This window comes from Plectrocnemia conspersa, unplaced genomic scaffold (genome assembly GCF_051122295.1).
Source record: "Plectrocnemia conspersa isolate PC_06_02 unplaced genomic scaffold, ASM5112229v1 ptg000014l, whole genome shotgun sequence".
In the NCBI taxonomy this organism is placed as follows: Eukaryota; Metazoa; Arthropoda; class Insecta; order Trichoptera; family Polycentropodidae; genus Plectrocnemia; species Plectrocnemia conspersa.
The window spans coordinates 12,490,823-12,506,693 of record NW_028277178.1 but is presented as its reverse complement, the minus strand read 5'-3'; the positions used below and the strand labels follow the sequence as shown (position 1 = coordinate 12,506,693).

General features: G+C 27.8%; 1 protein-coding gene across 1 annotated transcript in view; it reads right to left on the bottom strand.

Moving 5' to 3' along the window:
• The window catches only part of LOC148226240 (uncharacterized), a 182,033-nt gene extending 166,664 nt beyond the window's left edge, over positions 1-15,369 (bottom strand). The window contains exons 1-2 of the mRNA XM_088204022.1: positions 15,300-15,369; positions 2,821-3,007 (exon numbers count right to left, since the gene is read on the bottom strand). Of these exons, the coding sequence (XP_088060148.1) occupies positions 2,821-2,830 (10 nt within the window). The 5' untranslated portion in view covers positions 2,831-3,007; positions 15,300-15,369. The remainder of the gene's footprint in view (positions 1-2,820; positions 3,008-15,299) is intronic.
• Between the last annotated feature and the right edge of the window lie 502 nt (positions 15,370-15,871).

Below are 15,871 nucleotides of genomic sequence, written 5' to 3'. Positions count from 1 at the left end.
TTTGCCAAATATTTATTTATTTCAAATTACTTTTTTATATTGCAGTATTATTAACATAAGCACTATTGACCTTAAATTCTAGAGATATTTTAATCACTTCAAAACACTGTTATTATTAGTAGATTTTTTTGTTTTAAACAGCACTTTTTTCTGCTTTAAATTGCTGCTGAATTTTTTTCTAGAAGATACAAAGAACACTGGATGATCCTCGCACTTCAATACTAATCACTTTATAATAATAAAATAAACACATTGTACATACACAATACAAAATATATTCCCATTAAAATATACATATTTTAAGTAAAATTACTATTGATTATATTTTAAGTAAAGTTTCAATATTATTTTTAAGAAATGAATTACAAAGTGCGTCAAGGAATTAACTGAACATTTAGATTTTCTATATTAATTAAAGAAACACTGCATATATATGTGATTTGATGTTTTATTTCATAACTATATATATTTTTAAATATACTGCTGACAAAAAAATTAATAATTTAGTGGTAATTGAGTTTGGATCATTAACATAATTGCAAATGTTTCCAAATTGAGTCGCATTATCTCCATCAGGCTTTCGTGAGTATTCGCCACATTAACAAAGTTTGCGTCAATGTGGAATACGTAATCAGTGTTGAATTAAACACTCAGATTTGGAAAATTAGTCCGTGATTGTGTTGCGCCAGTTTTAACTTTAAAATTGTGATAATCTCAAAAAGCAGAGATGGTTCGTCAAAATATGAATTATTACATTGTTAAAGGTTTACGATAACTTCGAATAACTATTATTAATAATATTTTACTTGAAATTCCACAAAAGTAATTTTACGTTATAAAATTATTTAAATTATTCTCATATTCAAGATTTTAAAATTAATGAAATTACATTCGAGAAAGCATAACAATTTCGTCAATGATTAAAATAAATATGATCAATGAACATTGAAGGCAAAAAAATATAAACATGATTTTCTGATATATAAGATTCCAAAACTCAGCATCACTATACTTAATGTGTCTATTAAATCATGTTTCAGCAATTACAAAAATATATTTTGGCAATGTATAAATATTAAAAACAACTAACGTAATAACTTGACAAAAAAATTGCCAACCCGTTTATTTATTCGTATAGAACAAGATGAATCTTTGTGGCAAAAATGTTATTAACATTTATAAAAGTTTTTTCTTTTTAATGTTTTTATATAGTATATAATAATATACTATTTCATTTCAGTAATTTACTTAATTAAAAATAAAGTGAACTGTTTTTCTCAAATCCTTAATCACCACTGAACCATATATATATTCCCATATATCTAGATCTAACTATACTTTAAATTTGAAACGAGCAAAAAATTGAGTACTCAGTTAGTTCATCTCGGGTATCCACGCAGCATCATTCATCAATATCTCGCCAGACACTCAATTACGCCAATCGTTACGGCATCTGCTGATATTGAAATTTTCTTAATCAACCGTTTCGGCCTCGCTGCCGTGAAAAAAAAGTGACAAGACAAATGAGCTGCGAGATGAGAACGAGTTCGGATTTTTTCTACGAACCCTCCACCAACTAACCCCCCGAAAAGGGAGGAGAATGCGAATCGGATCACCGTTCGCGTTTTGTGACCCGATAATGGATCACGGACTGGTTCTTCTTTCTTGGGGGATGATTTTCGGAGGATGAACGGGTACAATGAGACGATTTATGGCATTGCACGGTGGAGACTTGGAGGTGTTTTCGACCGAATTAGGCAAATGGCCCAGATCGGTATTAGGTAAGCTAACATACGTTTAGCGATTATCGTGATTTTGAGTTGAGGTCTTAATTTTTCAAGAGATGGAAATTTTACTAAAAGGGCAAAGAGTTGATTTATTACTAAGTTGGAACGCGTTTGAGTGTATTCTAAAACTGTGTGATAAATATCTGCTAAGTAACTTAATAATTATGATTAAGATCTGTCACAAAACAATGGTTCGAGAAGCAATATATTATTGTGACAGCTGAAATTCTCTGGAGATAAAGGATCTGCCTCACGAAATCACAAACCGGCGTTATCTAGAGCATAATAAACACAGCTTTAATAGTTAATTAGTGATAAACAATGTTACTAAATACATAATTATGAAGTGAATAATTCATACTTTTTCTAAAAATGATTTATAGTGGTTTACAAAACATATTAATATCTCTATTTATTACATAAGGATATAACAGATATTAAGTAATGGACGGTTGAAGAAGGATAGTGGCAAAAAATATTTAGCCCTTTGACATTACATATAAATATTTTATATGCCAAAAAATATCACTTCTACTCCAAATATGTGGATTTAATTTATAACAATATTGTAGACAAAATATGTATAAAATTTGAGACACGAATTAAAAAAAAGCTTCTATAAGAAGCGTTGTTAGAGAATTTATTTAAACTATCCACGGTTTTCACGAAGTATTTTTGAAAAAAAAAATATTAGTTTTAAAGCATCCGATCTTTAAAAACTCTTCAATCTAACCAAAAATAGGCCAACCCTTTCTTAGACCATCTCAGATAGCAGAAGCCGCCGCTTCTCTCTTCTGCTTCGAAGACGGATAGAGACTACAGACGCACCCACATCTCTCAATTGTTGCATAAGAAACATAAGCACTCTGGCCAGAAGATCAAGACAACATAACAAAATTCCATATTAAACATAAGCTTTATTTTATAAACTTATTTTTTAATTTAGAAGCAAAAAGACTACCAAATATTATATAATAACAAAACATCGTTTTTGTCTTATATTATAAAATTAAAGTAAAATTGAGTAACTCACCCGCCGCCATGATGAATTCTTGTCAGCACTGAATCGATGAAAATCCAAATAAAACGTCTTCACATTTTTCACCACAAACACATTACGACTTTACGCCATTTGTCACGTATTTTTTAATTATTATTTTATATATACAGTATCAGCTTGGAGCTTAAAACACGTCAGTCATGATTTGGCAAGAGCTGTGCTAAGAATATATACATACATAAAAATAATAAAAATAATTCTGAGATGAACAAGATAAAGCATAATAAGCATAAAGTTGGAGCTGCGAGGGTGAAAACCGAACGTTTCGAGCTAAAAGGATAATGTAAAAATTTAATAAAGGATGCTGTTAACATAGCCATCTCGTAATTTAGCGAGTTTACTTATGTAATAAAGTGTAATTTATTTGTATTCAAATTACGACACATACAAAAAAGTTTTACGCGGCAATCTTCACAGGCAAATAATTTTAAATTCATTCCGATTTTTTAATAATATTTACAATAGATTGTAAGTAAGAAACGTAATGAAAAAATATGTAAATAAAAAAATGTAATAACCATCGTTGTCCTGATAGCATATAAATGCGAACTTTTTGCGTGCGAGTATTTTTTCCTGATGCCACCGTAAATCTGAGATGTTATGGCTAAAGTTTTCTTAATTAGCTTTGACTCCGTCGTAAAAATGGCAATTTGAAATTTCATTCTAGGCTCAACGTTAAAATGTACTTGTGGCCAGGAGTGCCAAAATTTAGGTGCAAGTGGTCTATAAATGCGGATAGAGGATATAATTTTCGCTCTTGGATGATGATTTCATATCCTTTTTTTCGTAGAGATGCGAATCTAATGATCCGTGAAAAGTAGAAGCGAAATGGCAACACATTTCAAGGGATAAACGAATGGGCGTAAGAATGAATATACGTATAAATGTATTATAACAAAAAAGCCAAAGAAATGCGTTCGATGAGAAAAAAAACAGTATATATGAAATCTGAGACAAAATTTAGATATTTATATTATTTTTATGATTTAATATACAAAACATCATATAAATGTTATTTAATATATTTATAATGCGTTAAAAGTTTGTTCTAAAAACAAAAATATGCTTATTAAGTATTACTACATAGTAATTAAATATGGTTTATGCCTGTGACTCAAAATTTTAATATGTTTATAAATATATAAAAATGTAATAAAATTAATATTAAATTTTATATATCTTTGAAGTATAACTTTAACAACGTAACAGAAAAAATCTTTTAGTAAATTATTAAAAAAAAATAAAAAAATATATATTAAATGATAAAATATATAACGAACCTCTTATAGTGATAAATACCTAAAAATAGTCTAAGATTAATACTCTAACTTTTATATCAACGACAGAAAGGGTTGATTTAGAATGTTAATTAGATAGTTTTAAACAATGTTTTCATGTCCATTTTGTCTAACTCAATGCTCTTTAAAAGCATGCATATACTAAAGACACATATAATATATTACACCTTGATGAAATATACGATTATTTAAAGCGAAAATTATTATATGTTCACTAAACTTACACAGACAGTTTATAATAATATGAGAACAGTAAACCTCAAAGAAATTTAAAATTAAAAAAGATACAGTAATTAGATAAGTTTTACATTATACTTGTGATTTGTATAGCGCCTTTTTATTTTATATATATATATTTTTAAACAAATATAATTTACTCAAGATTAATGTTTATAAAAAGTGTGTTATATTATATATGTATATAATTAAAGCAAAAAAATTGGATCAAGCAGTTACTCACAAGCAGATACCACATAAAACTGATGCAACACCCACAAGAAAAGAGAACATCAAACCAGGTTATTTACCTCTATTAATTAACCAAAAATTTACAAAGAAAAGCAAACTAAAAAGAATATAGAAACTAACGATTGGACCACGGAAAAAAATCAATACAACACTATATAACAAATTTAACTGTAACTAAGGCCACAATTTATTATTTCTGAAAATTAACAAAAAAATTAAACATCAACAAATGAATACACCACCATTTAAACTGGAAAATATAAAATGGGCAATAAATAATAAATAAAATGCCGTCGCATTCTTTGATCACCTGGCAAAATTATCGAACCATTTCCAGCATTCTGCATATAAAATATAAAAAAATATAAATACAGTATTTTATGGAATAATTACATCAACTAGACATCCTTAAAAGAAAATATAACTTAATTCCATAATTAAAAATGACCTTAAAAAAGATCGTAAGCATGATTTAATTACACAAAGTGTGGTTTTAAGACTACTGAAATTTTTTTTTTAAATAAATACATTTTTAACGCGATTAATAAGAATCTAATATTTTCCATCACAATGGAAGATAGCAAATGTTACTATTATTTCAAAACCACAAAAGAACCTAGGAGATGTAAATATCCTACAGGCTGATTAGTATTATGTTATTGCTACATAAAATAAATCCAATATTACAGAAACGAGAGATAATTCCAAGCCACCAAATTAATTTTCTGCAAGAGTATGACACAGTTTAATAAATACACCGAGTGGAAAATCAAGTATTAAAAATCCACAAGAGAGAAAATATTGCTCAGCTGCTTTTCTGAATATACATATGTAGCATATGAGATTAAAATATAAAATCAAAAAGACACTACCTCACTATATATTTTTTTGTAGTAAGAGATCAAGATAATAATCCTCCTTCTGTGCAATATAACCTCAAGTAACTAGGGGCACCTTGAGGATGCACCTCGATAGAAGGCTTACCCGGAAAACCTACATTTGGAGTAAAATAGAACAACTAAAACTTGGCTAATAAGCTAAATCTCCCAACTGACAGTGAAGAATAAGCTGCTTGTATTCAAATCCATTCTTAAGCCAAATTGTATGTACGGTATTCAACTCTAGGGATCAGCAAGGTACTTCAACATATTATAGAAGTTTCAAAATAAAAATTTTAAGATAGATATTAGATGTTCCGTAGTATGTCTCAAACTTTTTTATTTACAAAGATTAGAAAATAAAAATTTCCTAGGAAGAAAGAGAAAAGTTTTGCTAAATGTCAGGATAAGAAGACAGATTGCAAAACAAAGACACATATATTATTTGTGTGTTTATATTTGATTATAATATGTAAAAGACAATTTTAAGTCCTTTTTCCACTTTTACTTGTATTAATTAAAAAAAATTTACTTTATATGAAAAACAACAGCCTGGTAAATTTTATAAAAATGGATAATTAAAATAAGAAAAATATATAAATATATTAATAAGAACGTAATTAGATGCATTTTAACATGTATGAAAAAAAAATTCTAGATAAAGTATTTTTTTGTTGTTTTTATGTTCTGAAAAAATATCTTGGCTAGTTATTATTTTTTAATATAATATTGATATTTTTTATCGCGTAAATGGTTAAATAGAGCTTTTAATATATGTTATTATTGAGCATTATTCCTTATTATTAAATGTATTTAAAATATGTTTATTTTATATTTTTGCATTGCCAGCTTATAATATAGATATTACTAATATACTCTAAAAATTTTATACCGCACTATGATTTATTTGCAAAAATTAAAAATATATTCGTATACGTGATATCTACTGCAAAATATTTTTGTTCAACATTGTCATAACCTGTCCAAAAAACGACCCACCCGAAAGAATGTCGGACGCGAAAATACCTCACATGCGAATTTTTTTATGATAAACTCTAAACGCCCTTTCGTCATTTATTGTACATTTTTTACATATCATCGAAATCCCTCAGACCCTTTTCAAACATCTAGCACACACGGCCGAATACTTTCGGTTCTGAAACCGACCGTTCGTTACGCCTCTTGCCCCCACATACAAACATACGCAGATTTTCCGTCGCGTTTAACTTTGACCGTTCATTACGTGCAATTTTTCACCGAGAATAGGCGTTATCTACTGTATAAAAAGTGGACACAATAACCATCATTATGAGACCTTTTGAGAAACGCAAAGTAGACGCCCTAATTTGAAACACTCGAACGATTTTCCACCCATCCATTTCATCATTTGTTACATCTAAAAAAGAAATCTAAGATTCGATAAGAAGCTTTTTTCAAACACAATAGCTAAATGGTTGAAATCTTGGACATTGAACTGAACGGTTTTAAATTATCGCTATCACGATGTTATATATTTTCTAAATGATAATAATGATTTTAGAAAAAAATCGTCAATTGTGAAAAAAACAATTCTATATAAATTCCATTCATTAAAATATGTTTTTATTATCAAAAATAGCTTTAACATTACGACTTAATGGTTAAAAAAAATATATAAATAATATTTGTAACATAATTATTGCTATAATATATTATTGTAAATAATTACAGTATTTTGTAAAGGGTGTATAATCCCATTGTTGTACACTTCAAGAATTTTTTATATCATGTGTGATGTTCAGAAAATTATCTCTGATATACTTTACTGTGGTTTTTCTAGTGCATTATGTTTTCTTATTGAAAAATCTGATTTATATTAGTAATAGCTGATAATATACTAATAAATTATAACAGTTATTTTTCTTAGTTGCTAAAAGAATCATAAATATCTAAATGGTTTTAAATTTTACAAAAGCATATAGTGTTTCTTTGGTTTTGGTGTACAATACAAGAATAAGTGTATTAAATAAAAGTTAACAAATCACTGCTAGATCTTTAACATGCAGTTAACCCTTGCTCATTTAAAATTTTGAAAAAATATTTTGCAAAAATATACGAACTTATGTAAAACAAAAAAGTGAGAAATTAAGTTTTGAAGAAAAATAGTTAATCTGTTATTGCTTTATTTGATATACTTTATAAAATACGTACAAATATATTTTTTTAATAAAAGTTGTTTCGTTCTATTCTAGACACACATAAAAGCCTCTAAGAATTTTGGTTGTCTTTAATGTTGGCGTTTTATTGTTTTCGATTTATGACTTTGTTTTCAATAAAAACTTGTCGCATACAGGTGAATATCAACTCAAATTATAAATATAAAGTTATTTTAATGTACCTAAGTTTTAACTTGTTATGATATATTATGTTATACTGTATTGAGTATTTATTTGTAAAAATAAATTATTTTACAAAATGGAAATTTTATAGTTTTTAGGTTTTTGCTAATAACTAAATAATTTATCGTTCGAAACTATTAAATATATTTAGTATAACTTAGAAATGATTTTAAAATGCTATTTTTTTATTTTATTGTTTGTACAAATACGCGTTTTTTAAATATATAAATACAATACCCAAATACCATTGTAATTCTAAAAAAATATTTAAAAAGGTAAAATATATATTTAAATATTAATTATAATAATAATAATATATTAAAACCCATAAAACCAGTTGATTTAAATAATATTAATAATATTAAGTTTATTCAATATTATTGTAACTATTAAGTCATTCTTAAAAATCACATTAAGGACGGAATAACCTAGTCCGTAACGTCTCAGACTAGCAACGCTGAGGTTGTGGGTTCGAGCTCCGGCAGCGGAACTAAACTTTGTATTTATAAAATATGCGTTATTATTAAAAAAAACGACCTTAGCTGCAGTGAAATCTATTGATAATAAATTATATTACACATTCATGTAGGCGGTTAATTATTGTAGGTATTTAATATATCTGATTGACAGTTGGTACAGATTTACCTGGTTGTAACGCGTTGGGCTCACGCCAGCCAAGTTAAAATTAAAGATTTAATAAAAATTATTAATAATAAATAAATCGCTGAAATTTTAAATCATAGTAGCAAATCATATAATTATTTTAATTTCCATTGCAATAACACTTCGTGGAATATGCACACTCAAATTAAATTGGGTTAAATATACACCTTACTACAATATGTACCAATTTAAATTGAATGCGTTGTTTACGGATACAATCAAATTACCATATTCACAACAATAACAACGCATTTATAAAACTTATGAAATTTATAACATACAACATACGTGCAGATGTTCTAAAAACATCAAAACGACATCTAGACATGATACTTGATATTTATGGCAAACAATTTTTTTATTACATTTATTCATATGAACGAAAGTTAAACATCCATTCGATAATTGTTCGATAACATCTAACAGGCTATACGTCGTTTTGGCTAAATCCAATCTAAATTTTGTGTTTGCAATGTAAAATCCATTATACGGTAAGAGCACGTAACCAACGCGCGGTTTTGCATTAATTATTCCGGTTAAGTTTGAACCGATCGTCGAGGAACGAGGGTTAAATCTGATTATGATTTTTCAACAGTAGCAACAGCATCCTTATTGTGGCGAATGATTTATACATTATGAAAGCCTACGTATGAATATTCACAAAAGAGGTCGTGATTTCAACACACATTTTCAACAAAAAAATGTTCTTCGACACACAACCCTTTTATTTATACGAGAGCTTCGGAACGTACAAGGTAATGTATTATTTACATATTTATATTTGAGCACTTTTTAAAAGCTGTTTTTCTACGAATTCATTTCAACATTATGCTATGTTAAAAAAATATTTTATATAAGAATTAAAATATTTATAAACGCGTTAAAACAAACCGATAAATAATTTTTAACAATACTATGCAAAGCATTCTGCAGTAAAAAAACATATTTTATATTAATAAAAGAAATATTTTTAAGCATCCGTGTTCATATTTTAATAAAACTAGAAATACAAGTGCCACAAAATTCACTATGCAAAACTGCACTGTGTATTTAATGGACGTATTTTTTTCCTAGCTGTTTTTTTTATAATTTAATTTGCAAGCATATATCCAGAGAAAATTTAAATACACAAAAATTAAAATTAAAATAAATGAAATAACGATATTCGGAACACAAGCTTGTTTTTATATAAAAATAACAATTCAGGTTTTAAAAACAAATCGAAAAAAATTATATAAGAAATAATTTGTTTTTGAAAAAAATAGAACTTGTATTTGTCTTTATCTAAACCTAAAATTTTTTTTTAAATACATTTTAATTTACTGGATATGCATAGATCGAGTCAAGGATGACATAGCTCAAGATAAAGTCAAAATTACGCCCATGATGATGACCCCAACATCGGTGGTCGAAACGTTGGCAAACGAGATGCGAGTAAGAAAAGGCGCGATATGAAAGCCCTCACATCTCAAAACGCTAAGTAACGTGTTGAATAAATCCGGTAAAAACTTAAACATAAAGAATAGATTTAAAAATAAATGCTTATGAGCCAGTAAGTAATAGAATTGATTATATATATGATACACTATCTTTACTAATGAGAAAACTATAAAAATAAAGATATTTTAATTACGTCTTAATCATTTATTGATATGAACAAATCTTAATCGAAAGACTGAAAAAACACAAAAAATCTGTTTAAACGTTAAGGCTCTGAAATGAAATAAAAATTCGTCAACTTATTTACACAATTTCGTAATTTTGCATGATTTACGCCAGGCCGACGTTTCGGCTGTCCTTTCTAGGTCATTCTCCGGTCTTAACGTCTGCACGCCGGATAATCATAAATCATGCTTCCGGGAGGCTCGGAAAGTTTCGACAAATACACACAGCCAAAAAATCGATTATATTCATACTATCCGATATCATTATATCTACTCTATATGTATATGCGCAAATATTCATAAATTTGTTACGGTCAAAGTATAGAATTTGGCTCGGAAGTATTTGTAATGCGAGCCCATTAACAATATTGAAATACAATGTATGATGTCTGAAATTGTTATGTCAGTTGTGATGGTACGTCTGATTGTCGAATGAAATTATGTAGATAGGATAAATAGATATATGAGATAAGACTCTGTGGGGTAACATTGGATTGGATTTCATAATAAGTTTATATCATTTACATATTTTATTATATACAGGAGACACTAGATACAATATATTTTTATAATAGGTTAATGGTAGTGCTTTTTTGTCATAGAACGCACTAAAATAGCGTTCTGACACATTTTTCCCAAATTTTTAAAGTAATATTTGATCTACGTGTATTCGAATTGAATATAATCTTGAAAGTTAAACTACAAATGAATAATGTGATTAATAAAATATTTTTTAAATAAATATGAATGGCTCTGTATCTGCAAAATTAAACTTGGCTCAATGCTTTGTGGAAAAGTTCAACCGAAAATTGAAAATAAAACTTTCCAAAGAACGGACCAACCTTAAGATAGGAAGTCAAGCGCACTTAAATAAAAATTAACCAAAAAAAATTGCTGCACATAAAACAGCGTTAGAAATAGTTGCTAAAATTACTCTTGAAAATGTTTTTTAATCTCAACAAAAAGTATTGTTTAAATGCATATAAAGTAGCAAAATTAAATCAATATTTTGCAACTAAAATTGATTTGCCACCAAATTAAAATTAATCGTATTGTTTATTTTACGAATGCGTGTGTTACCATTGCTAATATACAAATGAAGAAATTTATAAAATCTTTAATTGAAGAAATTGTTTAATCCAATAGTAAAATGTTATTGACAATTGATAATTTAACCAAAATATGCCAAAATGCTACACTTATAGTAGATGTTCGATTCTGTATTGTAGGTGTTTAAATGTATGCACCGGTAAATTTATTTCTTAGACTTATATTATGGAACTATAAAAACTACCGACAGAAGGAGTATTTGATTTTTTACTGTGTTTTTTACTGTGATGCTGTCAAAGAATCTTTATAAATAAATTGATTCAAATGTTTTATTGATAAACTTTTTGTCATATACTATGCTTCGGCAAGAATAGTAGAGTTGCATTTAGGTGCAGAATTGCTTGGGGTTCAGCTGCTGACAATAAAAAGAATTTTAGTACCCGATGGGTGTCGTTTAGTTTGCGTATAGTTTTGGCTGTGTGAAATAATAGTAAACCGCTTTTGTGTTATTCTTAAGAAGCAATGTTTGATCTACTAGAAATAAAAATTATGTATGCACTTATGATGACTTGAAAATAAAAATTACTTCTTAAGAATTTACATTGGACCTAGAATTAATTTGTGAAGCTCTCTGAAAATTATCAGAATTAAGTGAGGCATATTAGAAAATATAAATACAAATACAAATACAATTTTTTTAATAAAAAATACAGAGCTTTGGGCCTGAGTTATATCTTACAAAAAGGGCTTAAGAAAGGAATCTTTTATTGTCAATCGAAAACGAGTGTTGAAGTGGAAATTATAAACTTGTCAATTAAACTGCAACAAAATGAAAGATAAATGATTTGTAAATTCAATGAATACATTTTCTAAAAGACATATCCAGAAAAACTGTTACGTTGAATACAGACAAATATTATTTCTATGTTTTTAATTAAATATAACTTAGATTTTTGCAGATGAATTTAATTGCCAACCAAACATTAGTCAAAAGATAATTTCAGCAATGAATTCATCAAACTTAAACCATCTATGAAACTCTTCGATTATTCAAAGTACGTTGATCTGTGGTTACTCAAAAAACGATATTCAGTCATAGATACTAACAGCAAGGAAAGAAGTCGAGAAGATTTTATGAAAGGGAATTGAACCGAACTATGTAATTCACATTAAACACAATAAATTAAATTTATGTAAAAAAATAAATATATTGTTTTTTTAATAAAAGATTAACAAGATATGTTTTGTGGCATATATATGCCACAAAATAAAATATAAGATTATTGAAGGAATTAAAATTTTTAAGATATAAGATTATTGAAGGAATTTAAATTTTTTAACTAGTCGCCTTATCAAAATGCACGTTTATACCCCAATGTTCATGTTTTTGCCATATATTTTTGATAACAAATATTATAAAAAAAAATTTAGGCAATATTGTAATAAAATGTTATAAACATAAAGTGATGTTTTTTCGCTGATTCTTGTAATTTCAGAAAAGACGCTGAACATCTTATTTTGATGTTATACATCACAAAGAATATAAGAATGTTTATAAAATATCATGATTAAATTAAAAACCAAATACGATTTTTCATTACAACCTAACCATAAGAGATGTCGACACATGCGTTAAAAGTACACAGTTTAATTTTAGTGCAAGATCAACTAGACGATGACCATTTAGGATGTATATGGAGATCAAAATAGTTACTTACTTTTAATGTATGCATCATTGCACATAAAGAATCCTTAACGACGGATAGAAAACCGTATCAGAAAATGAATATTTATAAAATAATTGGCAAAAGACTAATGTAAAATCATATTTCTGTTCGCACAGAAAGCATTCTTTAGCATTTCGTCCACTTGAGTTTAAAATTTAGATTAACATTTATTTGTAAGAAGGCAACCATACGTTTTATTTAACAAATATAACTTTGAGAAATGTCGATTCAATTAACTTAATAAATGCATGCAAATAATGAATCAAATATTATATGTTATGTTTAATGAAGAAAATATTATAATTTTTTTAATTTTTCAACACCTTAGCGATGTTGTACATAGATAAGTTTTATTTGTTATTTTGCTCATAAAAATATACAATACATAAGCATACCAAATTATAATAGAATAAGAATAGAATATAAAAACAATTTTAGAAAGTGCAAAATTGATGCATTTAGAAGTTTAATTTATTCTTAGTTATTTTTAAAAATTATCATATTTTTTTGTTAAAATCACATTTTTAAAACAATTCAATGATTAACCTCAATATCAGTTACCATAAAAATCCTCATTAATACTAAACCCTTAATATGATACAATCTGAAATTAAACATGAAAATTGTCGACATTATTCAATAAATATCAGATCCAACATTACAAATATATATTTATATTTACTTTATATATGTATTAAACACAGATAAAGGTAATAAAACGAAGGCACAAACTTTTATCAGATTATATCATACAATAGCATCACGTACGCAGAAAATCACAAATAAAAACCTCAGGTAGCTTTAACTTGCGCACATAAACTCACAACATACAAGAATACACTCATGTGAATGTACAGTATACATTTAAATCCCTCTCTAGTAGCATAGAAAAAATATTTTACTTGTATTTTGAACACAACAGATTTTTTTTCATTCAGATTGAAACGTAATAGATAAAAAGCCTAGATGAGAATAATAGTTTTTATGGAGATGGGTATGTAGTTATCGCAAAATTTTGCGTCCGCATTTTCCCAATGACTACTGAATCATTTTTTATAATATTTAAACATATATATTTTCTTTCTTACGAATTTAAATACATATAATCTCATTAAAAACATTTGTAATGTTAAAGTCTAAATTTGCATACATACAAAACTTTTTAATTAAGAACTGCGTATACGCGTTAAATATATTAATTAAGTGTATAGTTATAAATCAAACTTTTTTAAGACGACTCAAAAGACCGTGAATGCACGGAAAATGTAAAAATTTATCAGATATTTTGATATTCGTGTTAGAATGAGAATTTGGAACCGACAAATGAAACAGAACTCGGAGATATGTAAGTCTGCGAAAGCTTAAGTACCATACTTAAGTTAGATTTATAACATATAAAATGAACATATCGTTCTGTAACTGTGTCTATAGAAAAAAAATGACAATCAAGTACCGCATTCATGCGATAAATAGCACAAATGCCATTAATTTATTACCGAATTTTTGTTATCAAAAAAACTAGGAGATGACTATATTTGTTAAGCAAATTGAAATTGTGTTATTTTATATGGAATAATACATGGAACATTTATTTTCCTATTGTAATTATAGAAATCTATTGGCGCTAATTAAAAGATTTAGGTAGACTTATTATAATATATAAATTTAATAGAAAAGAGAAGATTATCTTTTGCTTTTTATAGTAACAGTGTATGAAATTTTCTTGCTTTTTCCTCTAAAACGAATATTAACAAAGTTATGAATTGGTTAGAGCTTTCGTTCACGATGTGCTAAATATATTTTAAGTTAGAAAGTTTGGTTTTACTCTAACATTTTTACTTAATTGGGATGATTGTTACCTTGCTGTAACTCATTAAGCCATCGCTTGTTATGTTATCATGTTACAACGAACAAATAAGTATTTATAAGGAGAGTCACATCATAACTGGGCAAGTCCGCTCAACTCGCTATCGCATTCGTTTCGCGGACTTGTCGCTTTCCGTTTTCTATAACCCAAATTATAAATTAATTATTTTGTTGCTACATACTTTTGATGAATGAATATTAATTTTGCTTAAACCACAATTATATGGTAAATAATAATAAGAGCATACATGAGTATGAAACAAAATAATAACATCAGTGATAATAAAATAAAATTGACTAAAAGAAAAAAAATATGAAAAAATCATAGCGAATACTAGTTTTATAAGGCGCGTCACATCAAAACTCGTCAAGTCCGCTCGACTAGCACCGCGGACTTGTCGTTTTTTGATACCAAGTCACTTTTTCTTTACGATTAGTTTCAATCGACCGATTTTCTCACGTTTTCTCGAGTCGAAGTGTTTTACGGATGTTGCGGATGATCATGGAGATACGCGCGCGGGAGCCGCCGGCCGCAGCATCACTGGCACCCGCAGCGGGCTCAGCCCCAATCCCCGGCGCTGCGCCCCCATCCCCCATCCAACCCCCAACTGGTGCCCCCCACAGCCGAACTCTCGACGCACACACATACACACATGGCCAAATGCACCGATCGGTCTCTTCATCAAACTCGAACGTACTCTAGTCGAGCTAGGCGTTAAGCAGATGTAATCTGGTGATACTAGATCATGTATTTATAACTAGGACTAGGTTTATTGCACATGAGTTGATAAATAATTATGCGTGATATAGTCATCTTTGAGAAACTTTTTTAGAAATATTTTTTTTTAATTTTATCAAGAAAGTTGTAAAAGGTTGACTATTGTGATAACAAATAATTTTTATCGCATATTATAAATAAATACTACTGATTTTATAACTATAAAAAAATCACGGAAAACCAAAAAACCTTTTTATTAGCTTTTGCCAATATTTTATAAGCATCTTCGAATTGTATCAAAGTACCGCTCTTAT